Source organism: Ammodytes marinus (genome assembly GCF_949987685.1).
Source record: "Ammodytes marinus genome assembly, chromosome: 17".
Classification (NCBI taxonomy): Eukaryota; Metazoa; Chordata; class Actinopteri; order Uranoscopiformes; family Ammodytidae; genus Ammodytes; species Ammodytes marinus.
In genome coordinates, this window is record NC_137221.1 from 27,237,927 (window position 1) to 27,264,151 (window position 26,225).

The window sequence follows — 26,225 nt, forward strand, 5'->3', positions numbered from 1 at the left end:
CCTGATGCCTACCTCAGCATCCATTGGGTACATGGGAGTATATTGCTAACACAAATAGAGAGACAACAACGGTCACTTTAATACACTTTATTCCAGTTCCAGCTCAACTATAGAACATTCAAACAAAGGAAATTCTAATGTTAAGGTCTCACTGCTAAGTGAACAGCCATGCCTCCCTGAAAGTAAAATTATAACATTAAAGTGGATGAAAAACTGCCTCCAGCATGTCGAATGGCCAGTTTTACAACCAGCCGGGCTGATTTCCTGTTTTATAAATCTTGGTTATACACACCTCAACACATTCATCAAAGTGCTACAAAAACGCAATAACACCATGTTGGTCTTCATTAATACTTGTCACTGTCAGTACTTAATATATATTTTTTCTAGCATAACTACATTAACTAATCTATAAAACACTGTAAAATCAGGCAAAATGTAGCTGTAGAACAAGGATATGACACCGGATCTTACGCAGTCTGATTATCAGTGGCTAAGTGCAGCACAAGATTCATTGGATCTGCTCTGTGAGACGACGTCTTCTTGCGCTAGTCCCAAGATTAATTGAGACAAGTTTCTGGTGAGAGGGCCTTTAAATAAAATGGCATCTCAATCACCATCGAGTGTGAAGAATGGGGTACAGGCTGTGTGACGCATATACAAGGCCTATACAGAAAGATTTCTTCTGACCTGAAAATAGTATGAATCAGGGAAGAATTACAGTGAATGAATAAATCTGTGTCCCATCAGAAACTGTGACTGCAGAGGCACCAACTTCGCAAAACTCTCTGCTTGTCATCGCGTGCACATTTTCTATGGGGAGACGTAGGGTTAGGGTTAGCCCCATGTTTGTGTTACAATACTGCAGTTGCACTCCTTATTGGCGCCAAAGAGTACCAAACCAAATAGCTAAATAGTGTTTTAAGTCCAGAATGAAATAACTGTTGGATACTTTGCACTGGAATCGCACACTATTGTTCCGCTACATTTTCAAAAAGCGCCATCAGGTCAGAGTTTAAATATGTCCAGTATTTTGCTGTATGATAAAATACAGCAAAATACAACTACAAAATACATGTGTAAAAGACATTCCCAACAGCCACAGCTGTACTTAGTGTTTGGTGCTACATTAATTAGAAAACTAAACTAAGACGGTGAACCTGGCTAACATTATAGCTACCTTGCATATGCATAATGTAAGCAATGGCAGGTTAGTTTGCTTTTAGTATGTATCGCTTGGTATCATTGTATCAAAGTAAAGCCTCACAGAGCTGCTAGTAAATGGTAAATGGTAAATGGACTTGACTTATATAGTGCTTTTTAGCCAATTTTTCTCAGTCCCAAGGTGCTTTACATTTCTTACCACATTCACCCATTCATACACACACTCATACACCAATGGCAGTGTTGGCTGTAAACTACTGTTCAAATGCAGTGGCATCTCATCACTTGTATTCCAGATCAGCTACCAGAGTATTGAGTCATCAGACCCAGGCATCAACGTGCCCGGTCCACGCCGTACCGTGTCCAAGCTGAGGAACGAGACCTACCACATGTTCTCTGGCCTGCATCCAGGAACCACCTACCTGGTGTCAGTGCGGGCCCGCACCGCCAAGGGCTTTGGCCAGACCGCGCTTACCGAGATCACCACCAACATCTCTGGTAAGGCAGCCTGTTGTGTGGTGGCCTCAGTTTTAGCAGTGTGTAGTTGTGAGTTTGAGTGTGTGTGCTTGCAAATGTGTGTTATTGGGTCAAAGTATAGTCTTGAATGGTGAACAAATTCAGTGACAATGGTCTTATAGAATGATGATGTATGCAGTATTCAGACAGATTTGTAGCAAAGTAATAAGTAATGACTTGTAATTCCCCTCTTTTGAAGAGCTGCAATTACATCCCCAATTCCCAAAAAAGTTGGAACGTTATGGAAAACGTGAATAAAACAGAATGTGATCATTTCCTTATCCTTTTCGACATGTATTAGATATAAAACATTACAAACACATATATATTTGTTTAAACTGATACACTTTTTTTTAAATGTGCCTGCAACATGTTTCAAAAAAGTTGAGACGGGCATGTTTACCACTCTTTCACATCACCTTTTCTTTTAAAAACTCTGAGTAAGCTTGGGAACTGAGGACATTAATTGATTACATTGTGAAAGCATTTTTTTTTTGCTTGAAATACAACTTCACATGCTCAACATTCCGGAGTCTCCATTGTGATATTTTGTGCTTCATAATGCACCACATTATTTCAATGGGAGACAGGCATGGACTGCAGACATGTAGTACCTGCACTCTGTTCCTATGAAGCCAAGCTGTTTAAGACGTGCAGAATGTGGCTCGGTATTGTCTTAAAAAAGAAGGGACGTACCTGAAGTAGACGTTGTCAGTATGGCAGCATGTTGCTCCAAAACCTGTTTGTACTTTTCAGCATTAATGGTGCCTTCATAGACGTGCAAGTTACCAGGGCCGGCGGTAGCCAGGGGCCAGGGTGGAATTTAATTTTTTTTAGGTGGAAGTCAAGACCCACTAACAGGGTGGGTCCCTCATGAGACAGGTCCCTCTGGTCTCATGAGGGACCTGTTCATTCGCTGTCCAAGAAAATGTCAAATAAAATTCAGACAATGAATTAATACTAAAGAATATACAATTCCCATGCATTGCTTCTAATTGTATTATTGGGTGGGCAGGACAACCTGCCTCCAAGTTACCCACCGTCACTGGTCAGCAGAGCTGGCCCGAGGCATTAGCGAAATGAGCGGTTGCTTAGGGTCCCGACTGCCAGGGGGGCCCCCAATTTTTTTTTTTTTTTTTTTAGTTAGTGTGTTTGATATCAACATCATATTATGTAAATGTCAATTATCATACAATAAAAGGAATACAATGTTTTGGTAGATAGTTAATATCTTAATAATTTAATCAGTTAATCTGGGAGGTAATCCGAGGTTAACTGATCACGTCACGTTCAAGTCCATGGCATGCACAGTGTGTATTGAGTTTATTTAAAAATATTTGAAAATGGGGCTGCCCTCAGTTGCCCATGCACTGTGTATCTATAGCCTATTTCAGCCTCGTCTGTGGAAAAAAAGATAACTGGACAACAGAGTTCTTCTGCTTCGTTCCTCTCACTGCATTTAAATGAATTCATTATATTACAGAAAAATATGTCCCGTAAAAGAAAAAGAGCACCAAGCCCAACCCAGAGGACCCTGCATAATATTTTATTTCAAATTTATATTTCTATGGAAAATCCATGTGTCTTTCTTCAATAGCTTCTAATTCATCCGACCCAGTGTCTCCAAATTATTTGTTCACACAAAATTCCTCAGATTTAGCCTCTTAATTTTCCTCTCAAAGTGCACCAGATTCATGCATTTCACTTTAAAAAGGTAAAAAAAAATCTCCCCTAGCAGGGTCGTGACCTCAACAGGCTACTATTTTCACCCAGCTGGACATCGGAGCCAATAGTGGAAAGACTATAGCCTATATCTATATAGTGTGTATAGTATATAGCTCTGGACTACCACCATCCAGGTTGCCCAGCCCCAAAGCTTTCTCTTCTATCAGCTCAGGCTGCCTACAGTTAATACTGCGATTAAAAAAAAATTATATGTTATTCATAAACATTTTGGAAAAAAAACATGCAAGAATCAAATCTCCCACACAGCAACACTCAAAGTTTATTTGCATATTGTGTTCTACACAATTCACAGTAAATGTGCCAAAAAGCAGACGCAGAGGTCTTACAAGGGCAAAAAAAATCTGCTCGCGCGCAATGTGCCCACCTAAAATTTCTACAGGCCCACCCTAATCTAACTGTCTAGAACCGGGCCTGCAAGTTACCCATGTCATCGGCACTAACCCACCCCCATACCATCACAAACGCTGGCTTTTCAACTTTGTATTGGTAACAATCTGGATGGTCCTTTTCCTCTGGAGCCCGGAGGACACAACTAGGGCTGTGCAATATCATACCGTCCGTGATAATACTGGTATACATTTTTACATGATAAAAAGTGTCATATCATGATATAGTGACGTAATGACGTATGACCCATACACGTTCCCTAACTCATGATGCTTTGTTACAGGAATGTTGTTTTACTTTCAAATTATACAAATGATCATAATTTTCCCTCAGCCAAAGAGCATTGCCTTATTTTGATGAAATAACAACAGACCTAAATAAAAGTGAAGCACCCATGTTGGATGTCAACAGCTTTGTTCATCCAAAGTCTGCAAACTCAGTCTGTGTTTGTCATTCAAAGGCAAACAGCAGCTGAGAAATAAAGGCAGCAGTGTTTTCTTAGTTTGTTCTTGTGTTGTTTTTGGTAGAAAGGATGCCAGTATGGATCTTGAGATTGCTCTTGAAAATGTGTCTGTGGGGAACGTGAAACCCTTTCATCCAAAAAAAATGGCTATCTGCGAGCTGTTCCTCTAATTGTGTTTGCCCAGACGAGACATCAAATGCTATTAGGTTTGTGTTATCGTAAGAAAGATAGCAGGGGATAGAAAAGAGTGTGTGGAGGATTTAGATTATCCTGAAATCCATACAGATAGAGTGAAAAGTAGAAACATCACTTCCTCCTTTTTCCTTCTCAGTTTTAAAGATGCATCAGAAAATCTCTTGCCTGCTGCCAAACTTGAAACACGATTCCAAACCTTTCGAGTTGTTGATGTTCATGTTCATCTTTTAAGAATCTCTAAGACATTTGAATTTGGACTGTTGTTTCTCCCAACAAACACATACTGTATATTCTCTCTGTGAGAAAGCTCCTAAAATGAATAGTGTGTGTGCACACTCATTATTCACTATTACAAGGAGCAGAACTTAAAGGAAACATACTATCGATATCTTAACATACACCTTTTATATATAGTGGGCGTCAGCAATAACAGTGGTTTATGCTTGGCTAAACTCATAAACTACATTATGGATCAAGATATTGCAATACATATGCCTTGGTTGATTTTTGATGGAAAATTAGGTTATTTATATATTTGGATGTAATCGCCATGACATTTTCCACAAAGAATAATCCTGAGTCCTTTATGTAAACAATGCTGAATCCCTCCTTATGATCCAGACCCGTTCCATCTGGTTTAGAGGGCGGGCCAATGTTGGCTCCCAGCTGTCGGCTGTACCATTCAACCTACAGTATCACATGCTATCATAAAGCCCAGTGGGAAGGCGTTTGGTATAGCGAGCATGGAAATGTAATGTTAATTTTTTTTTTAAATGCATGCTGGATTTACCCACCTAATATGCACTGGCTCAAACACTACTCAACACAGCTTTTCTATAATGCAGACCTCAGCTGTTGTGTGAAAGCTGGAGTGTTTGTGTTTGTGTTTGTGTGCGTGTGCGTGTGTGTGCGTGTGCGTGTGTGTGTGTGTGTGTGTGTGTGTGTGTGTGTGTGTGTGTGTTTCAGACGACAGGTTACACAAGCACATTTTTTTACAACAAGCGTTAATGCCCTGCCTATCAAGGCAGAAACATTTCCACTTCCCCATTCCAGGGCCTTTTTTGTTTCAGTTTATCTGTTTTAGGCTGCCCATTTGCCTCACTACATACTCCACTTGATTCACTCCCTGTAGACAACGGGAGATGGGAACACTCAACATCATTGTCTCTGGAGCTTTGCCGAGGTTGTGCAGCTTTGCAGATCTGTCCTAATTATATTATAAGGGCCTTTTGTTTTGCTCTGTATAGCTGGCTGCTGTTTCCAGTTATTATCAGTCAGTGGCACTGTGTGGGAGGCCTTCACACACCACGGTACACAGGGGACACCTTTAAAGATAGCACACTCTATTATTTTTAATATAAGGGTGGGGAAAAAAATTATGAAATACCGAAGCAGAAGTGCAGAAGGAAGTATGGCTGCGTTCGTTTTCTGATCTCAAAGAAAACATTTTCTTTCTCAGGAAAAGCAAAACTGAAATGCCCTTTCCTAACATTCTCCTTTGTTGTTTTCTCAGCTCCTGTGTTTGACTATGAAGACATCCCTTCTCCACTGAGCGAGTCAGAGAACACCATCACTGTTCTGCTGCGCCCGGCGCTGGCCAGAGGGGCTCCTGTCAGGTACAACTACTAACACTGTTCACTCCTGGGCCACCTCCATTCAGTGCCATGCGCCATGAACTGCAGTCACCACACCATACTTATCCAGGCCTCAGGAACAGCAGATATCGTTTATAGTACACTAGAAATGTGACCCAGAAGAGTTGACTTTACGACGACTTGATGGAAGGAGTCTGATTCTACTACCAATCTCACAGTCTACTGTATATATAGTGTATATACTGTATAATATATAATATACAGTATGTTTTTGCTTCCATTAATACAAAACATAACATGTTCACTTGGAAGGATGGGCACGCTTACACGTTTCTGTTTATTTGGCCAGCATTACTATCATTAATGATATAAACATTGTACTTAAAAAGCCTGACCAATTGTGTCTCTAGGGCCATCGGAGGATTTCACTGTGTTGTGAGCAATGTAATGCTTGAGTGCACTGTTGTATCAGACAGAAATAATGGCAGAATAGAGCAATACAAGGAACTTGCTAAATTAGTTTTTAAGGTTCAATGCTGACTCCTGAATAAGCAGTTGTCCTAACTGTAGGTCCACTCACCTGCCTTTAATATCCTTTACAAACTCTTCTTACTCTTCTTATTAGTGGTGGGAATGTTCATGTGGAGGACAACTGAGCAAACTCCCTCCTGTTTGTCCATTTGTCCATTTACCATATGCACAACAACAACAACAACAAAACATTGTGTGTACTTATAGAAGTGAATATGTACATTTTATGAACGGATGCACTGTAAAATGAAAAAGTTTGGAAAAGTCACATTTTTAAAGCAACTGTCATCACTACATTTGTGAGTTTTGTGAAAACTTACAGTGTATAAACATATCCTCTAACGAACACAATGTGATCGAAGATGTCTGTGCACTTTGAATTAAGATTGTTAAGTCAGACAATGATAGAATATTCTAATGACATTAGTTAGTATGCATACTAATCTCCACACTGTCCTGCTCCAGTGCCTACCAGGTAGTGGTGGTAGAAGAGGATGGCTCGCGTCGGGTGAGGAGGAGGGAGCTGGGCTCTGTGGACTGTTTCCCCACACCAAACTCCCACAGCGAGGCTCAGGCCAGAGGCTTTCCACATTACTACACAGCAGAGCTGGCTCCCAGCAGTCTGCCTGAGGCCACGCCCTTCACCGTGGGCGACAACCACACCTACAACGGCTACTGGAACAGCCCCCTGGACCCCACCAGGAACTATCTAGTCTACTTCCAGGCCACCAGCAACTTCAGAGGGGTAAGAACTATTAATGGTGGGGTGCACAATTCTGGAGAATGTTTGTAGACAAAATCACTTTTTGTCAAAATCAGTTAATATCTCCTCACAATTTGCTTCTTGTCCGTACTGTGTGTGAGCTGAAAAACAATCTGGTGTTAATACACAGCCTAGGCTCTGTAAATTATAATAATAATTGATTGGATTTATATAGCGCTTTTTAAGGTACTCAAAGCGCTTTACAGGGTTCCAGGTTCAATTCGTTCACACACAGTCATACCGGTGGTGGTAAACTACGATAGTAGCCACAGCTGCCCTGGGGCAGACTGACAGAAGCGAGGATGACTTTCCGCGCCATCGGCCCCTCCGACCACCACCTCAAACATGGGCCATGTTTACATGTTACGGTTGATTCCTTTAGTTTACATTTCCTTGGTTTACACCAGTTTACAGAGCCTAGGCTGATTTTGTTTCAGCACACCCACAGTACATAAAATAAGCACATTTTTTTCAGTCGGAGCAATCTGATTGGTGGAGGGCTAGCCCGTCTCTGGCCTGCCACGGCAGCGGAGCAGATATTAGTTTAACTTTCGTCAAACATGATTTAGAAAGCTATCGATAGAATATGAGAATGTTCGGATTTTCATGTAGGCTAAACACAATCAGCACACAATATTAGATTGTCGGTGCATGACGTGTTCACGTGTTTTCAGAAAAAGTCAAGGTAGTTTGGGCGGGGAGCGGCCGTGTGTGTGTGTGTGTGTGTGTGTATGTCTGCAGCATGCGTTCTCTCTGTTCTGACAGCCTACGTTATGATAACAGCTACTTAATGTCATCCCGCGCAAGCGCAGAACGGCACATCGGTAGTCGGCTCGGTGTGTTATTCGCACTTTTTTGACCGCGTCAGGGAGACTGGAGCAGACTGAATCGCCCGAACCCATTTTCTGGCGACGGTCGGTAGTTGGCCTGGTGTGGTCTTCGCCTTAACACATACACTCTGCTGCTTTTTATGCTTTGGCAACCTCCTCAGTCAACTTTGATTTGTGTCGAGCAAGTCAGAGAGCAGGAGAAGCATGCTAGAGGTGCTAAGAGAGAAAATAGGCCCTCTGCATAAAAAGGATGGATTTATTACCGAATAGTAGTGGAATAGTGTGATGTGTCTAATGCATTTTGAGGGTTACTTTGGGTTGGTTGTTTCCCCAACGGGGAGTTCTGGACTTGTTAATGTTACATAAGTTCTCAAAGAAAAAAGCCTTGGAAGACATGAGAAAAGCAAAGTGGTCCATGGATCTTAAGAGAACTTCAGAGGAATATGTGTACTGGTGCTTTTCTTGGTAATCGTCCAGTTGTCAGATTCCCTCAATATGCAAAGCTCTTTAATAATGTAATGAACGTCTTTCTGAGGGGAAAATCAAACACTGCCTCCCAGGCTTGGAAGGGTCTATAAAGGAGAACTCCTTAAGCAGTTAAAAAGAAGCATGAAAACGGAACACAAGAGCAGTGCAAGTAAATGCTGTCCAAATCATGAGGTCCATGTGGGGCTTATGTGTGCCTGCCTGCAGCTTCTCATTTAGCTATCAGACTCTGACTGAAATCTTAAAGCTTTATTCTGAAATCAGCAGTGCGCTTTTTTTCCATCACGGACATCATCTGTGGTGATTCTCCCTTAAAGCGGCTTTTTTTTGCTTCACCATCATCAGATAACCATTATCTGAAATAGTCATTATTTACAACAACATAAACACATTACCTCATCGTGATCCATACTAACTGCCGTCTCTCGTTCATTCGCTTTCTGTGAGGAGTCGGACAAATCTTTCAGCTCCGTGTGAGAGAGAGTAGTTAGGTGACGCTGCTGCATCAACTCATTGCAATCAGGTGTGTGTGGCAGTGACTGGCATTAGTTCATGCAGTGTCAAAACCACTCTCACGGAGCGGAAAAGAGTCCTCACACTTTCAACACACGGACATGCACTGTATTGCTCCCTTCTCAGTTCACACTCGCGCGCCTGCACGAGCTAGAAAACAGCTTTGCGACAGCGGGCGTCGTAAAAATACCACCGCTTTTGTCCAAAGGGGACGCCAACGTGCCATGTTACTCGTAGTGGCTTTAAGGTGAGACTGCAGGTGGATAGGGAAACATTTTAAACTAATGGATAGCATCATGAAACTTTGCCAGTCCATAATATAGATTTAATACAATAATACCTTTGTATAACATTTATTTTCAGAAATGTTTGAAATAAATATGCAAATTTGGAAATATCTAGCTTATAATGAGTAAATGTGCTTCTCCTTATAAACCAATAATCAATCTAGATGTTGGATTAGGCCAGAGTTAAAATCTTTCATTTATGTTTTACAATATATTAGTGTCCAAAACTTAACAGACATTATTTTTGGATACACCTTTTTTTTTTTTTTTTTTTTTTTTTTTTTAAAGATATTTTTGGGGCATTTTTATGCTTTTTATTGATAGTGCAGAGAGACAGAGGTGAAATGGGGCAGAGAGGGGAGTGACATGCAGAGAACGGCCGCGGGTGGGAATTGAACCCGGGTCTGCTGCTGGGCCCGGCCCGGGAGGGGGACGCCTTACCAACTGAGCTAAAGGCGCCCCCCTGGATACACCCTTTTTCAATAAAATACAGGTCTTAAAAATGCATTTTAGGCATGTTTTAAGAAGATGTCACTAAAACTGACAATTAACAACATATGATCTGATATGGAGAGTTCAGTTGATGTAAGTGCTTTAGAAGTTGAGATTTCTGGTTCAAAGTAGGGGAGAACGGGGTAATTTGTCACACGGGTTGGTTGTCACAATCGTTATATCTCGGAACCAGAAGGCGCTGTCTGTGAAATTTTGGTATGTAAATATCCAGAATTGGGATAAGAGGTCACCTACATAGTCTTCCTTGGAGTTAGACTGCTGAATTTGAGGTGAGAGGACTGTTTGTGTTTTTCATGTCAAATTGAAAATATTTAGCTCCTCAGTATTTTTCCTCTAGGCTTTTACACAATGGGTTTATAACAAAACACTTTTACCCATAAAAAGTGTGAAGGGTAAACTATAGTTTAGATTGTGGTTAGCAAGCTGTCAGATGGTTGTTGGCATTGATGCTAGCAAAAAATTCAAGTTGGGGTTGGTCGTCACATTTTTGGGGGGGTTGGTTGTCACAAGTTATCCAAAGGCTACAGCCAGAAAAGGAATCCAATAACAAAATAAATTGTCAAGCTGTATCCTCACTGACACCCCAGAGAAGGAAATAATAGAGCAGGAAAAGGCAGTTAGCATGCAAAGGAACAAAGGGCAACAAAATCAAAACAACCCAGTGCATCCCAAACTAGACAAGCAGCCTAGGCTACAGTAAGTTATATAGGCCTATTTGTCAACTTGACAATGCAATTGCATTTTCAAATTTAGTTCTACTTTCTTTCCTTCTTTTCAAGATTATTCCCATTAAGATAACATTGTGACAAACAACCCCATAGTGTATGACAACCGACCCCTTGATGGGGTTGATTGTCACAATGTGTTAGGGTGTCTTTGATGATTAATTTCTTCTTTATTACAATAAGATAGAAAAAGTGACGGGTACATATTTCAAGCCAACACTTTAAGCTTCAATGTAATATAGGAATGACTATTGAAAGATGTTTAGGTGATGAGCAATTCTCAGTAGAGTAAAAAGTGTGCCTACTTACCCTGTTCTCCCCATTGAAAAAAACTAATGTTAAGATAATAAACATTAAAGATGTCTGTATAGGAGAACTATACAGACACAAACAAACAAGGTCTGGTCAAATAAACACAAACATTTAAATGTTTGACCTTTTATTCATACGTGTGTCAATGAAGACATGTTATGGAAGCACACAGACCTCAAAATTAGCCACAAGAAATGGTCAAAAATGATGTTTTTCACCCAAGTGATCGCCTTAAAACCAAATTAAAAGCTCTGTTGGCACCACAGCCCTCACAAAAAAAATCAGCTAACACAAGAAACTGAATATTATAATAATTCATGTTAATTCATGTCGGAGCTTACTGTGGACCGTGAGCTGCTGTTGAATTGAAACGCTAATAATTGCTTTGGTAGATACACCTTCAGTTTGTCAGTGGGACTTGAAACATCAATGATTGATGTTCCCACTTGTCTTTTGAAACACACAAGCAGGAAACAAACACATTGTTCCAAGTATATTACCCATCTTTATTATATCTGTAGGAGTCAATATTTAGATTACTGCTATCTATACATTCAAAATGGAAATAGCAGCATGCTGTTATTTCATGTTCAACCCCTCTGTTGTGTTGATCAACACTCATCACTTTTCACTTCCTGGATATCGCTGTGTTTTGGTTCAGCTCCTGATTTGGCAAAAAAAGAGGTCCAGATGTGCTACACTAAAAACATCTATTATGAATCTTTCATCTGTTCATATTGTACATTTTCAAATTTCCCCTTTTTGGAAGGAAGACAACACTATCTTATCATAACCAACAAGTTAGGTTTCAGGTGGCGCTCTTTTTAGCCAGTGCTGATCACAACCTCCACTGTTAAAATGAATATAGCAGATTAATATTGTGAAGGTAAATCAGTCTGCCTCTCTAATCTGTTGCGTTACCTCCATCTCAGACATCAAACAGTTCTGACAAACTCAACCTTTGGCATTTTTTTCAAACTAGGTATTTCCCTCTTCTTACCAAGATTGGAGGCTCAGTCGCATTAAGTTGATACTTTGACAAGCTCCGGTGTGTCTGCTCAGCCTTAAGATGACACTACCTGCTGCTGCTTTAATAACCCCTGGCTGGGAGTAAATATGACTTATCTGTCACTGGTAGACATGAGAGGAGATGCGAATCCAATCCAAACACATTTCCAATTAAAAAGGTCATTTTGGCAACCATTTAAGGTGAAACGTTCTTGACTCCAATCTCACAAGCACAGATTAGCCCATAACAGCCCATTAAAGATGATTTAACTTCTTTAAAAACTTAATTTGGTAACATGTTCCTCTCTGTCTCTGGAATAGAGAGGTGGCTGTGATTTAGACTGAGCCAATCAGTGGACCAGTGTGAGTGACTTCACAAGGTGAAGGAGAGCAAAGGTCTCTCATATCACAAGGATATGTCATCCATCCAGAAATTTCAATTATATCCCCCAACATAGCTAGCCTGGTCCTACCAGACCATCGTACTTCATTTCATTTGTACATAAGTTTTGTAATCGCTCAATTGACAAACGTAAACTCGCTTGAAGGCGGGTGTCTGTTGAAGTTTAAAACTATTGGATCTGCCCAGTGCCACTCAGGATCTGCTAACCAATCGTATAACGTTTGGTTGTGATGTATGTCATGCGCCGGCTTCTGCAACTGAAACTGGCGCACGTCATTGTTCTCTGCCAGTCCCTCTGTTCCCTGATTGGACAGGTAAAAAATCTGCAGGAGAAAAACACGCAATTACACTTTGGACCCAAACTGACTACCGAAGAGAAATGAAAATTGATCGGAAGTAGGTAGGCGGGCGTTGCCAGGCTACTACATAGCAGAGGTCTGGGTGACTTTGACACACAAGGCTGCCTGTGTTGCAAGTTTGAGACCATGTTTTGGGTTTGGACTGACTGGCTCATAGTTAACTTGCACCTGTGCTCCTTTCCTCTCTGGCTAGTCATTGCGTCTTGGTGGTGCCGAGCCAAACAAGTGAACTCATCCTCTTTTCTTTTTACTTACAGGAGACCAGAATAAACTGCATCCGGATCGCTCGAAAAGGTAACACTTGCTTTATCATCCCACATTCCGGGTGTTTCAAGTAGTAATTGCACATTAATAAGTCATTATCACATTAGTTATGATTCAGTATAGCCAGTACTCGAGTTGTAAAAAAAAATCAGGGGGGATGGTGGATTGGATTTAACATTTAGGGACAGATCATTTGTGCTGATGACAGCGCATATGATGGGAGACCAACGGTGTACCCTTATGATTATTGTTTAAGCACAGATAGAGATAATTGTTCAGTGCTTGAAATGGGGGGGGGGGGAGTGCCAGTACCATAGATAGTAAATGGCCAGTACTCCCTTATTGACATATTAGCTTGCAAATCACTAAACCATTGTAATATTCTGAATCTTTAGTGAAGATGCAAAGATTCCATTGCCTCTCCATTCAGGTGTTGTGACAGTGACCCCGATGTTGCAGCAGCAGCATCGTTGGAGGCGGAAGCAGCACTAGGCTTGTTTACAGGCTTAAATAAGCGACACGCTAAACAAAAAGTTGTGTAAGTCGGTTTGGATGAAGTAGGAAGTGAATAAGCTTTTGCGCACAGCATTTACTATCCGAAAGAACAAGGTAACGTGTGATAAAAGTCGCCGAGTAGCCTACTAACTGCCTTTGCAAAGGGGAGACTGCGCTCTGTGGACGTGATTGACGGTTGACCACAGGAAAGCAGGTGGTGATGCGATGGGTGATTTTGGAGGCGGGCTTTCGCCGTGTCCATCCAATCAGAAGCTAGGAATGGTAATGGTATATTATATTCACATTTTTTAATTGGCTGAAAAAAATTAAATACATTTCCCCTGCCCTGGCAAGCGCCGGAATCGAGTGCAGAGTGGAGTACCGGCAGCGTATGCGCCGGTGTTGCTAAATGTTGAAATAGTGGTAATATTTCCACATTCATTGATAAAATAACAAGGGATGGGTAGGGGGGAAGGCCGTTTTAGAAGGGGGATGATTTTGCGATCTTTATGTCCAAGGGGGGATGCCATCCCCCCTCATCCCCCCTCAACTCAAGTACTGAATATAGCTCAAATGTGGTAACCACCAAGGCTATCTCCAAGCCTCTCTCTGAACCTTTTATTAATTGGGCTACCTAGTAGGGCTGGCCCGAATGCCATTTTTCAGACTTCGAGTATTCGTTGGTTTTTCCGAGCGAATATTCGGATTTTCGTTCCAGAAAAACACACCATTAAACCAACATTAATAATGCCAATGTACTCACTGAAACCGAGTGTCTGAGCCAAGACAGCAAGCTGCGTAGTTTGTTGATGCTTTAATAACTTTCGAACGGTAGTAAATTCGGAGTTCCTTACTTTTTCCCCGTGGAGGCAAACAGCTGTTTTTCCGTTCCAAATCAGCTGTCCTCTGCGCCATCGTAACCCATACATGAGTTTATCAATTAATCCAGGAACGTGCATCTTTTTGGCGATTTATAAATCCATACAAAGATCCAAAGTCTTTTTTGTCCATAATATATCCATTATTGACCGCGTATTCCCATGAAGCAAGCAAGTCACTGTTGATGATGGGCGATAGCAGCGCTGCATTAGGAACGTAAACAAACAGCTAAGGTAAGCTAACGTTAGCATTACGCCAAGCATTAGGCTACTTTTCCTTCCAAAATCGCGCTAATGTTGTGGTATAGAGTTAAGAGGAACACATACTCTATTCTTCCTCCATCTCTCTCTCCCCACTGCGCTTGGTGCCGCTTTTAGTTTGCCTCGCTCTGGTAACATCACGTAGCCTACAGCTGATATCACCGGTTGCGCTCTGAGAAGACCTAGCTGCCAACTAGGTCAAAGTTCAAATAATTTGATCATATATTAAATGAACGTCTAATGTGTATTTTACAATTGTTGTATAACTTGTGTATATAATTATTATTTTCTGACTAAATATGTTGCAGTTTGAGGTACTTTTGCAAAAAAAAAAAAAAAAAACGAATATCCCGAATACTGAATTGAGCTCCGAATACTAATTTAACAAACGAATACTTGGATATTCGAATAATTCCAGCTTTGTGGTTATTTCTTCTAAAGTTATAGATCAACCAGAGGGAAACCAGGACCTCATGTTTCTCTTCCAGAAGTAAGAACTACTCAATCAAATAGTGTTGTACAGTTAATGGAAGTTGCTCAGATAGCAATAGTATTCTAAAATCGATATACATTTTACTGTAGCTATGTTTTGTTTTTGTTTCTATTGGCATTTACCAAACACCATTTTCCACAAGCCGTTGAGTTTGAGCATGGCTACACAGACAGGACACAACAGTGTGGAGGGTGGAGGTGTTATGCAAGTCTACTGGGAAAGTTTGGCAAATATTAAAACCTACATAGTTTAAAATGGTTTATTCATGTAATCATAATTGCCCTTATTGCAGATGGAGTTGTTTTGTTTTATTGGCATGTCTTCTATAATGGTGATCTTATGAGGAAAGTTCCTTTTGGACTTGTGTATTTGTGGCTGTAGCACAAGTGGCCACTGATACACCTGCTCCAATTAAGGTTACACATTGTGATTATTTTCATGTTCAAAATTTGTAATTTGGGTTTCTACTTGAAACTGTTTTCATGCTGAAGTGTCCAAAAGAACCTTAATGTTTCTCACAGGGCCATTGCTGAGTCTCCTCTTTTCAGCATCTGCCTCTTAAAGGAATAGTTCAACATTTAACATGTTTAGCTTTTTGCCTCACTCTCCGGGACAGAAACCGGTCCTGGAACTGTGTGTGCATTTTTGATATAGAAATATAAACTTTTCATGAGGGGCTCGAAGCAGATCCAGGTTCAGGTTCTCTGCATGTCTTCCTTTCTTTGCCCCATTTCAACTCTGTCTCTCCAAATCTGTCTAATAAAGAAAGAAAATGCCCAAAAAAAGAATCTTTAAAAAAAATATAAACTTTTCAACATCACTAAACGCTCCTGTGTGCTTGTTCGGACCCTTTTATTTACCACGTTATGTTGCATATTTTTACACTTAATGTAATTATAGAATCATAAACACACTGGAAAGAATTGATCAAGTATGCGTGACGGTTGTGTATGTGTTTGGTTCTAAAATGACATAAAGTGTAAAAATATAGAGCGCAACATAAATAAACCGCGTCCCAACAAGTACACAGAAGTGTTTAGTGATGTTGTTAAGTTTATCATTTCCTGCTCCCCTTGACTACCAGTGTTTGAGCTAAGCTAACCCATTTAGCCCATTTCTATATTAAAAATGCACGCCCAGATACAGGAACAGTTTATGTCACCTTTTTCTTTATCCATAGAGAGAGGCAAAAAGCTAAAAATGTTGAACTATTCCTTTAAGCCCGCCTTCCTAAAAAAGCCCAGTCTGCTCTAATTGGCCCTGAATGTAACTGCCAGTTAGAGTCACTACCTCAAGCTGTGATAAGCAAACCACAGCTTGAGGTAGTGCTAGGTTATGTTGGTGATGAGGGGGCGTGGCTTCACCCCATATGACATCTTTAATAGAGATAAATCTGACTGGGGTTTTTGAACACAAGTTTTCAGAAGGTAGTAGTAAAAGATAGGGTTGTTTTTTTCTCATACTTTGGGAGTCTAGTCACACCGGGGACCCATATTACTGTTGAAAAACCATGAACAAGTGAATTTTGCATAAAAGAGGACCTTTCATACATCCATCCAATTGATACATTCTAAAGTGTCTACCCTTCTGCTTTCTGGCAGAGGCTGCTGAAGGCCTGTTTGCTGCCCCTAGTAGTTGATGCATCTGGGTTAAATACAAGGATTATATGTGTAAAGGGTGATGACTGTAAATTCAATAAGCAGCTTAAGAGTTGAGATATGGAATCCCTTGGTTTTTAGACAGCTTTACAACTGTGGTCCTGGGGCATATACATTAGCCTGTCGGGTAGCTTTAAACCTTTTATCTGATCCACTCATCCTGTGGCGAAAGTGTCTTTAAACTTTATCATCGTAACCCACCTGTTATATAGGAATTGAGTTATATTTGCACATGGCTACTGTATTGTATTTGATGTAGGTATGCACACGTGTAATTCTATGAATTGGAAGATAAGAATTGATTCATAAAGATAGTCATAACTAGTTGAGTATACTTGTTTAACCTCTGTCTGCTGTTGTGGTTGCCCCATGGACTGTGTCTTGCAGTGTCATATCCTATGTCCCATTCATTTCCTCAAAGAAAAAGTGAAGATTATTTATTGTAATAGGGTTAGAACATAACACATGAGTACTCTGATTGGTTACTATAACAGCAGTAGCACTGTGGTGAGACAGAGGCCACTGCTTGTATTTTCCTGGCTAACGTAATCACTGTAAAAAAGAAAGTCAAGGAGAACTTGGGGCGACTGTGGCTCAGGTCGTAGAGCGGGTTGGCAAATGATCCAAGGGTTGGCGGTTTGATTCCCGCCCTGCCACCTGTGTCATGGTTGTTGTGTCCTTGGGCAAGACACTTCACCCACCTTGCCTCGTGTGAATGTGTATGATTGCTGTATGTTTGAGGTGGTGGTCGGAGGGGCCGTTGGCAGCCACGCTTTCTGTCAGTCTGCCCAGGGAAGCTGTGGCTACTATGGTAGTTTACCACCACCGGTATGACTGTGTGTGAATGAATGGAACCTGGAACCCTGTAAAGCGCTTTGAGTCCCTAGGGAATAAGGCGCTATATAAATCCAATCCATTATTATTATAATAAAACTCAAAAATTCAAGGGAACTCTTTGCACTAGATTTTTTACTATTGATGACAACAAAATTTCTTCAAATTAATAGGAAAACTGCCCACATTTGAGCCAACAAATGATTTTTTGTTGAGATAACCTATCATTAATGTAACTTCAAGTTTGCAGTTATTCATACTAAGTTGTGCTAACTTTTTTTTTTTTGTAGACAGTTTTAAACACTGTTTATTGTATGAATCAACATTTTGGATTGACTTGATCTGGTTTGTTATCTGTATGACAGACAATTAGTTGGCACACGTTGTATTGTTTTCTTATTAGAACTCAAAATGTGAGCTTTCTATACATATAAAACACATATTTCATAACATATGAATGATAAGTTATGATAGATTTATTTAGGTAGATTTATTCAAACTTAAGAGTTTTGGTTTGCTGTAAAACTCTAAAATATAGTAAAGACAGTTGCCATGACATTTTGAGTTTTCTTAACCTTTAAAATTTCTACAGTGATGTTCAATAAGTGAAATTGTGATTATCTGGGTGTCATAACCAACGTGTTTTTTTTTCTGGCTCCACTGGTTTCAAGTAGGTGGTACATGCATGTCAGAAACATCCACAGTTGTTGTCCTGGATCAGGCTTCTGCTTAGGGTATTTTCAGCAGACTTCAGGGCTGTTTTGGCTGGTTCTGCAGGAAGGGAGCCCTTGTGCCAATCTTTCCTCAACAGGGACCGTGGTGAATGCAAACATGCATCCGTGTCCTCCTCTGTTTCTCTCCAATCACTGACGCTGACATTTTGGCAAAGGCCTCCCCGGGGCTCTGATGGCTCTCAACATCCAGAAATTTTTTTTTCTCCCTGAGAGCGACCAGCAGTGTTTGCTTGAGAGACACACAGATAGAACGCTCTCAGTTCAAACAATAGAGGAGAGCCAGAGAGACAGAGGGTGACATGGAGTTGTCCCCCTCCTTCCTCCCTGTTGAATTATGTCTGAAGTCTGTGGTGCTCTTGAGAATAGATGGCAGTTAAATTGGATTCCTCTCCCTGAGCTCCTTCTTATCAGAAGTGAAATGACATCAAAGAAGCCTGCCGTACTCCTGTCTGCCGGTGTGTCACCTAAGCTTGAGGAAGAGGCTGTCAGGCATATGCATAGTAGCCGTTTCTGACTGTAGTCTTGCATATAAGACTGTGGAGGGCAGACCCAGTCCCTTTGGAAGGTGGTAGAGGTCATGTTAGGACCATTGCTTGTTTGCTTTTCATTTCCCTGTTAGCAGCTTCCCACACACAGATGCAGCCAGCTGTGTTCAACAGAGCGCCCAGCACAGACAATGTTTTATTCTTTTTTCTCTTTTCTGCCCGAGTTATATTATATGGCCATCATTAGCTGACACTAAAGTGTGAACAGGGAAAGCACGTTCATTCGAAATCAAATGGTCTTAAAAGGTCACCATTTTCTTCATTACTTAAAGAGGAGGCTTTTACTCATGTCAGCTCAGCCGCTAGAAAAAGCATCAAATTGTCATTAAGCTTTGGCACTGTATGCGTTTCCCTTATAGTCTATGTGACAGCTGAATGGAATGGCATCATACCATACAACCGTTCTTTATTTATACTTCATTTTCTGATGGAAACCCAGACACTTATTTCATCCTTCTTTTTATAAAATAAGCCAGTTACAAATGCTAAAGTCTGTCCAAAAAAGTCTTGGCCATAGTAGCAAAATGTACATGGTTTTGCTGCAGGGCTACTCATTTGATTCACTAATTGATAGTAATAGCCTCTGGTTTACTACTAAAAAAAAAATCTGACTGCTTGTTATGTCCTCTATGAGTTTGCCTTTTTGAGACAAATAATTTTTTTTTAACTTTAATTGGTGGCAGTTTGTTCGACTTTTGTCATTCTGTGTTTAGCAGACCAATCCACAGTTTATCAAGTCAAATGTGGCAGTCTGCCTCACTGTTAAGGACATATTTCTATCCTTTCAGTCCCAATCAAAGGGGAATACCTCCCCCTCAAGATGCGTCATGGCTTTGTTAAAATACAAAGATCATGTCAGTTTAGCGGCTCAACCTGCCTGGATCAGCCTGAGACCCTTAAATAGCTCCATCTTGTGTTATTCCTCACCTGATTTAGTTTCTCATCAGCGAGGTTGCTTGGTATTGTGGGCACGATGCCAGAATTGTAATAAAACTCCTTCGGTTCATTCATTCTTAACAGGAAAATGTTAAGCTTTGGACAAAACATAAAGAGATTTTTTTCCAGAAAAAGCACCATGAATATGTTATATGGGTAGGAGGGAATTGGCTGCCTCAATAAAAGCATGCATCGCTTCAGTAAGATAACCAAAGCATCCTATTTCGTAAGCCAAACGTGTTTTGCTCCTCATTGTCGACACTCAACGCGCTGATATCAGTGCTCAAGCCCTCTCTGATACAATCTAGGGAGCTCTTTATTCTATTGCAGCTTCAAGCAGGCTATTTCAGCACAGCTTTTGCATGTTAATTCACCAGCATGGAGACTGCTTTAGCTGGAAACGCTTTGTGGTGAAAGATCCAACTGGATCTGTTGTGACCTGTAGCACACTTCACTCCCTGCACAGCTTGTCTGAATCCATCTGGTAAATAAAAGACCTATGATGATTGAGGGTCCTTATCCTGTCAATGCACTCTCAATAACCATTGCTCCATTACTGTAGGAGACAACACCAACTCTATTCATAACTGATTAGATTTAAAAGTGAGCTTCAGAACCCTGTGGGAGCAGGACCTAGGCTCTGCCTTCACAGATCACATGTGGGATTCAGTCCTGGATCGGATACACTCTACCTCCATGTGCGCCCGACATGCTCTTGTGCAATTTAAAGTAGTACATCGTATCCACATATCTAAAACTAAATTAGCTCGTATGTTCCCCGATGTAGACCCGACCTGTGATAGCTGTAAGAGCGCACCGGCATCACTCTTTCACATGTACTGGTTGTGTCCCACCTTGACTGAGTTCTGGACATCAGTTTTTCAAACAATTTCTGAAGTACTTCAGCATCAAATTGAGCCGAACCCTTTCACTGCAATTTTTGGCATTGCTCCAAATCCGGGCTTGCCTAAAGTGAAGCTGAAGGTACTGGCCTTTACTTCATTACTTGCTCGTAGGGCTATCTTACTCAAGTGGAAAGATCCTGCTCCTCCTTCCCACTCACATTGGATTAGAGACATTATGGCATGTATGAATTTAGAGAAAATACGTTACACTACCCAGGGATCCGAGAATAAATTTGACAGAATTTGGTGCCCCTTCCTAAATTTTTTAAAAAAACCAACAATAACAATGGCAGTAGTTTTGTTTGTTTGGGGTAATTACGCTAAAATTAATTGTGGCAGAGATTTACTAACATCAAAACCACTACATTTTGCATCCCATATTTGCAAGCAGGCCCGGATTAAGAGGAAAGAGTACACTAGGCATAGCGCATTTTTTCGGGCCCCCTCCAAACGGATACTACACGATTTGGTGAAAAACTACATACATATGAACTGCCACAAGAGTATTATGCTCATTCATTTGTTTAAGAGTTGCGCGTTTGTAAACGGGAGTAAAGAGAAACGTAACCGTGTATGCAAGTCTGTTTCGTGAGCTCAGTGCAGGAGCATTTCTGTAAGGTGCGTGCAGAGTCCAGTGTGGGAGCAATTTTTCAAACTGGATGAAAAACAGTGCATTGCAATGCTTTATTCAGCATAAAGTTAAAACACTCGTGCAAGCCTGATCTAACACAAAAGCCTTGCGCGAGCGAAGCAGCGATTCACCTGCTGGTGAAACCTGGCGTGGAACTCTGTGGTGGGTAACGGCGAAATTCACAGTGAGACATCGCCGGTGTGAGCCGCCGCACAGAAAAACTCTGGTATGACGACTAAAATAATAACCGGGGAGCAGAGCCGGCCCAAGCCTTCATAAGTCGAATTTGATTAGGGCCCCCCTCTCCAATGTTATTGTGGCCAAATGATTGACAATTGTTAAATGTCATTCACACACCCAGTTCATCGCTAGTGCCTCCAATGTCCAGCTTAGTGAAAATAGTAGCCAGCTGAGATCCTGACTCTCCTAGGGGGGTCCGGGAGATTTTTTTACCTTTTTAAAGTGAAATGCATGAATCTGGTGCACTTTGAGAGGGAAATTAAGAGGCTAAATCTGAGAAATTTTGTGTGAACAAATTATTTGGAGATACTGGGTCGGATGAAGTACAATTCAAAGCTATGAAGAAAGACATGTATTTTCCATAAAATATTAATATAGAAAAAATATAATTCAGTTCCATTTCCTCTGGGATGGGCTTTGTGCTTTTTTTCTTTTATGGGACATATTTCTCTGTAATATAATGAATGCATTTAAATGCAGTGAGAGGAACGAAGCAGAAGAACTCTGTTGTCCAGCTGTCTTTTTTTCCACAGATGAGGCTGAAATAGGCTATAGACTATACACAGTGCATGGGCAACTGAGGGCAGCCCAATTTCCAATTTTTTAAAATAAACTCAATACCGAGTGATAAATTAACCTTGGATGAACTGATTCAATTATTAGGCTTTTAACTATCCAGACCAAAAAATTGTATTCCTTTTTTTGTATGATAACTTTGCATAATATGATGTTAATATCAAACACAAAAAAAAAAAAAAAAAATGTTTTCTTCTCACTGGGCCCCCTAGTGGAAATGGGCCCTAGGCACGTGCCTAGAATGCCTATGCCTAGATCCGGCCCTGTTTGCAAGTTAGAATTGAATCACCATTTCTAGTGACTGTCTATTCATATGATTCCTGCTCTATTTCCTCCCCCTCTCCATTGTCAGCTGCCTGTAAGGACTCCAAGCGAGCTCTGGAAGTATCCCAGCATGCCGAGGACATGGGCCTGATCCTGGGGGCCTGCGCCGGGGGGCTGGTGGTCCTCATCCTGCTGCTGGGGGCCATCGTCATCATTGTGAAGAAGGGGTAAGTGTGTCTGTTGGCCCAGGCCATGTGAGATTGGTAAGACCTTTTCAGAGTCAAACATTTACAGACCCTTATTGTTCCAGCCTATTCAAAAGGAGAACATTTATCTCTATCCGCACTTGACAGCGAGGGTCTATTGAGGAAAGGCATTTGGCAGTAAGAGTGAATTACAAGCAGAGTTAGTGGAATGGTAGAGCATTAATCCTGAACTCTCCCCAACCGCCGCCTCAGCCAAGCTTTTGTGTTCCATCTCATCTTTTAATTTCAAGGTCTGTGTGTCGGCTGAGCACATTCAAATGCGGCCGCCCCGCTCGCTCACTGCAAACGCTGGCTGCTCTCCACCTGCAAATTACCTATCGCACCTGCAGTGTATTCTTCTCTCACTCGCCGGGGCAATGGTGGAACACTCATCTGAGTGTGAAATATTTCATCAAGGGGCATGTTATTCCATTGCCCACTCAATTACATGAGGAGAGCAGCTGTGAGGTGCCAGTGGATGGGCCTGTAATTGGTTAGGAAGGATGTTTTTGCCTCTTTTTGGGGGGGAAAGGGGGAGGGGAAGAACTTCTCTGCTGAGGAAGTGTTCTCAGGGAGAATATAGGGAGAATGAATGGGATGTCTGGGAGAAGGCAGTGGCATGATAAGATTCAGCGTGCCAGTTCCACACAGGCACAATAGGAAGCAGACAGCCGCATGGAGGCAACAGGAGGAGATGTGCTGTATTTATATTAAGCCACGAGATGTTGTCATTCTGCATGTAAAAAGGTTACAGTGTACGTATATGTAAATGTATTGGGGATGCCTTTAATTAAGAAGGCAAAACCTCCTATCTTTAGAATAACAATTAGAGAAACCATTCCAGGAGTGTGTGTGTCTGTTAATTTACAGTATATATACTGTATATAATTTATAGTATATATATATATATATATATTAACGGCCGCGGTTTGCGGATTGTCACTGCAGATTAACATGTCACCTCCTCAAATTAATAATGTGCTTTTGGCTATTGCTGTTTTCACGGTTATTGAATGGTGTATGCATGGTGTTCTGGCGTACACACCTGAGGTGAATGTAGTGATTATAGCAGATCAGCGCCGAAACAACACACTCACCTGTTTCCTCCACTATCGTCCCATTTTGCACCATTATGTTCCTACGCACGACTGAGGTGTGTGTGTGTGTGTGTGTGTGTGTGTGTGTGTGTGTGTGTGTGTGTGTGTGTGTGTGTGTGTGTGTGTGTGTGTGTGTGTGTGTGTGTGTGTGTGTGTGTGTGTGTGTGTGTGTGTGTGTGTGTGTGTGTGTGTGCGTGCGCGTGTGTGAGTGTGTGAACACGAGATTAACTATGGAGACAGAGTGTATTCTTATGTGTTTGATTGATGGTTGTGTAGCAAATATAAGGCAAATCCTGTTTGCTACAATATAAATAGTTAGTTTATTGTAAGGGAATTTGGTGTGATTGATTTGAGGCTCCATGTTATTTTCAGTCCTATTTAAAGCTGGTTTTGCCAGCATTTTTTTTTACCGTTTTTCTAATCTGTTTTAAAGTTTTTCTTTGTAAATAGGCTACCTACACACTTTGTATTGTAAAAGTCAAGAAGGTTAACTGACTAACTTGTTTTGCTCATTTTACTATTCATCTGATAAAGTTTTCTTTGTCCTTAATTCTTGCTTCTCTTAAATGTTCAAATCACAAAAAAAAATATTCTGGGGGGTTTCTACCGGGGTTTGTTTTCGGACTTCTGACCTTTTTCGTGGCTTATAAGTTTGCATGCCTGTAGATAGATAGATAGATGGATAGATAGATAAATAGATAGATAGATAGATAGATAGATAGATAGATAGATAGATAGATAGATAGATAGATAGATAGATAGATAGATAGATAGATAGATAGATAGATAGATAGATAGATAGATAGATAGATAGATAGATAGATAGATAGATAGATAGATAGATATTCACTATACATATAGTAGAATGTTGTCAATACATAAACCAAAGTTAACTATAGAGGGCACTTTTAAGTTATCCCTACATACAGCAGTATTTAATATATTCTATGCTCATAAAAGAACCTAGATTTATCGGTGGAGTCAGTGTTTCCAGAGAATGGTTGTTTTTTTGTCAAAGTCAGTGAAAATCTAATCACGATCCGCTACCAACATTCCAGTTTACAGAGCCTAGGCCATGTATTAAGACTGGATCACTTTTGCAGCACACACAGTCCAGACATGTAACAGATCATGAGGAGATATTCACTGATTTTGACCAAAAGTCATTTTTGGTAACAAGAGTTCTCCAAATCACTGACTTCACATTCAAGAAATGACAATAACATCCTAAATACAGCCATGTGAGCAGCCATTGGAAACCTCCGGAGAGAGAAGATGTGCGGGGCTTATTTTTGGCAGCAGCAGCAGCGGAGCACTTTATTCTTCTGTTTAATGCTCTGATCCTGCTCCATGATTGCTTTGCCAGGAACATTCCAAAGCGCTGAGCATCTTCATTTATCTCTTCTGATGCCCATCAAGATAAACCATAGTCATCTCTACTTCTATTTTTTTTCTCCTCACTCACTCACTCTCTGTCTCTCTCCTTTCCTTCATGCTAATCAGAAGGGACTTCTATTCTTACCCTTACTACCCGTAAGTTACTCTTCCATGTTCCACCCTGACTGACGCCATCTTCCCCTCTGCTTGCCCTTTTGTAGCCCCAGGAGTAATAGAGTAGTAATAAGCGCTGCTATCAGTGTTGCCAGATCTTGCAAAAAAAAAGCAAGAAAGCAGGCATATAAAAACAAGCCCCCAAAGAAGCAACCTTGTGTGTGTGTGTGTGTGTGTGTGTGTGTGTGTGTGTGTGTGTGTGTGTGTGTGTGTGTGTGTGTGTGTGTGTGTGTGTGTGTGTGTGTGTGTGTGTGTGTGTGTGTGTGTACATGTGTGTGTGTGTGTGTACGTGTGTGTACATGTGTGTGTGTGTGTGTACGTGTGTGTCTGTGTGTATATATCCCAGTCAGACCATTTCTTCAACAATTGTAAATAGCCTATATCAAAGTCAAGTCAAAGTCAGCTTTATTTGTCAATTTAAAAATATGTGCCAGACATACAGAGGAATCGAAATTGCGTTTATCTCAGCCCTGTGGAGCAAAAAGAACAAAAGGATACAATTATGTGAAATAATATAGTACTATTTACAATACATACATTCTAATAATAGTGCAAAAGGTAAGGCAAAACAAAAAAACGGTATTATAAAGTAAATAAATTTAAATGTGCAATATGAGGAACATTATTTACAATATTTGCAATATGCAGTAAACTGAAGAAATTGAAAGTGTAAATTATAGGGGCATTTGGATGTGGATATACTATACATCCATGTTCTACACATCCTATAGCAGCCTATGATAAACCTAATCCTGTCCATCTCTACAATAAGGGATTTTTATTGCATTTCTTGACGAGATATTCACTGATTGTTCATCATTC

At 40.8% G+C, this 26,225-nt stretch overlaps 1 protein-coding gene across 1 annotated transcript in view; it reads left to right on the plus strand.

The window, feature by feature from the left end:
- ptprua (protein tyrosine phosphatase receptor type Ua) overlaps nucleotides 1-26,225 on the plus strand; it is a gene marked incomplete at both ends in the record, with an annotated part of 279,645 nt that overhangs the window by 188,031 nt on the left and 65,389 nt on the right. Inside the window, 6 exons of the mRNA XM_080045126.1 lie at nucleotides 1,461-1,662; nucleotides 5,985-6,087; nucleotides 7,063-7,342; nucleotides 13,054-13,090; nucleotides 22,599-22,737; nucleotides 25,356-25,385. Of these exons, the coding sequence (XP_079901252.1) occupies nucleotides 1,461-1,662; nucleotides 5,985-6,087; nucleotides 7,063-7,342; nucleotides 13,054-13,090; nucleotides 22,599-22,737; nucleotides 25,356-25,385 (791 nt within the window). The remainder of the gene's footprint in view (nucleotides 1-1,460; nucleotides 1,663-5,984; nucleotides 6,088-7,062; nucleotides 7,343-13,053; nucleotides 13,091-22,598; nucleotides 22,738-25,355; nucleotides 25,386-26,225) is intronic.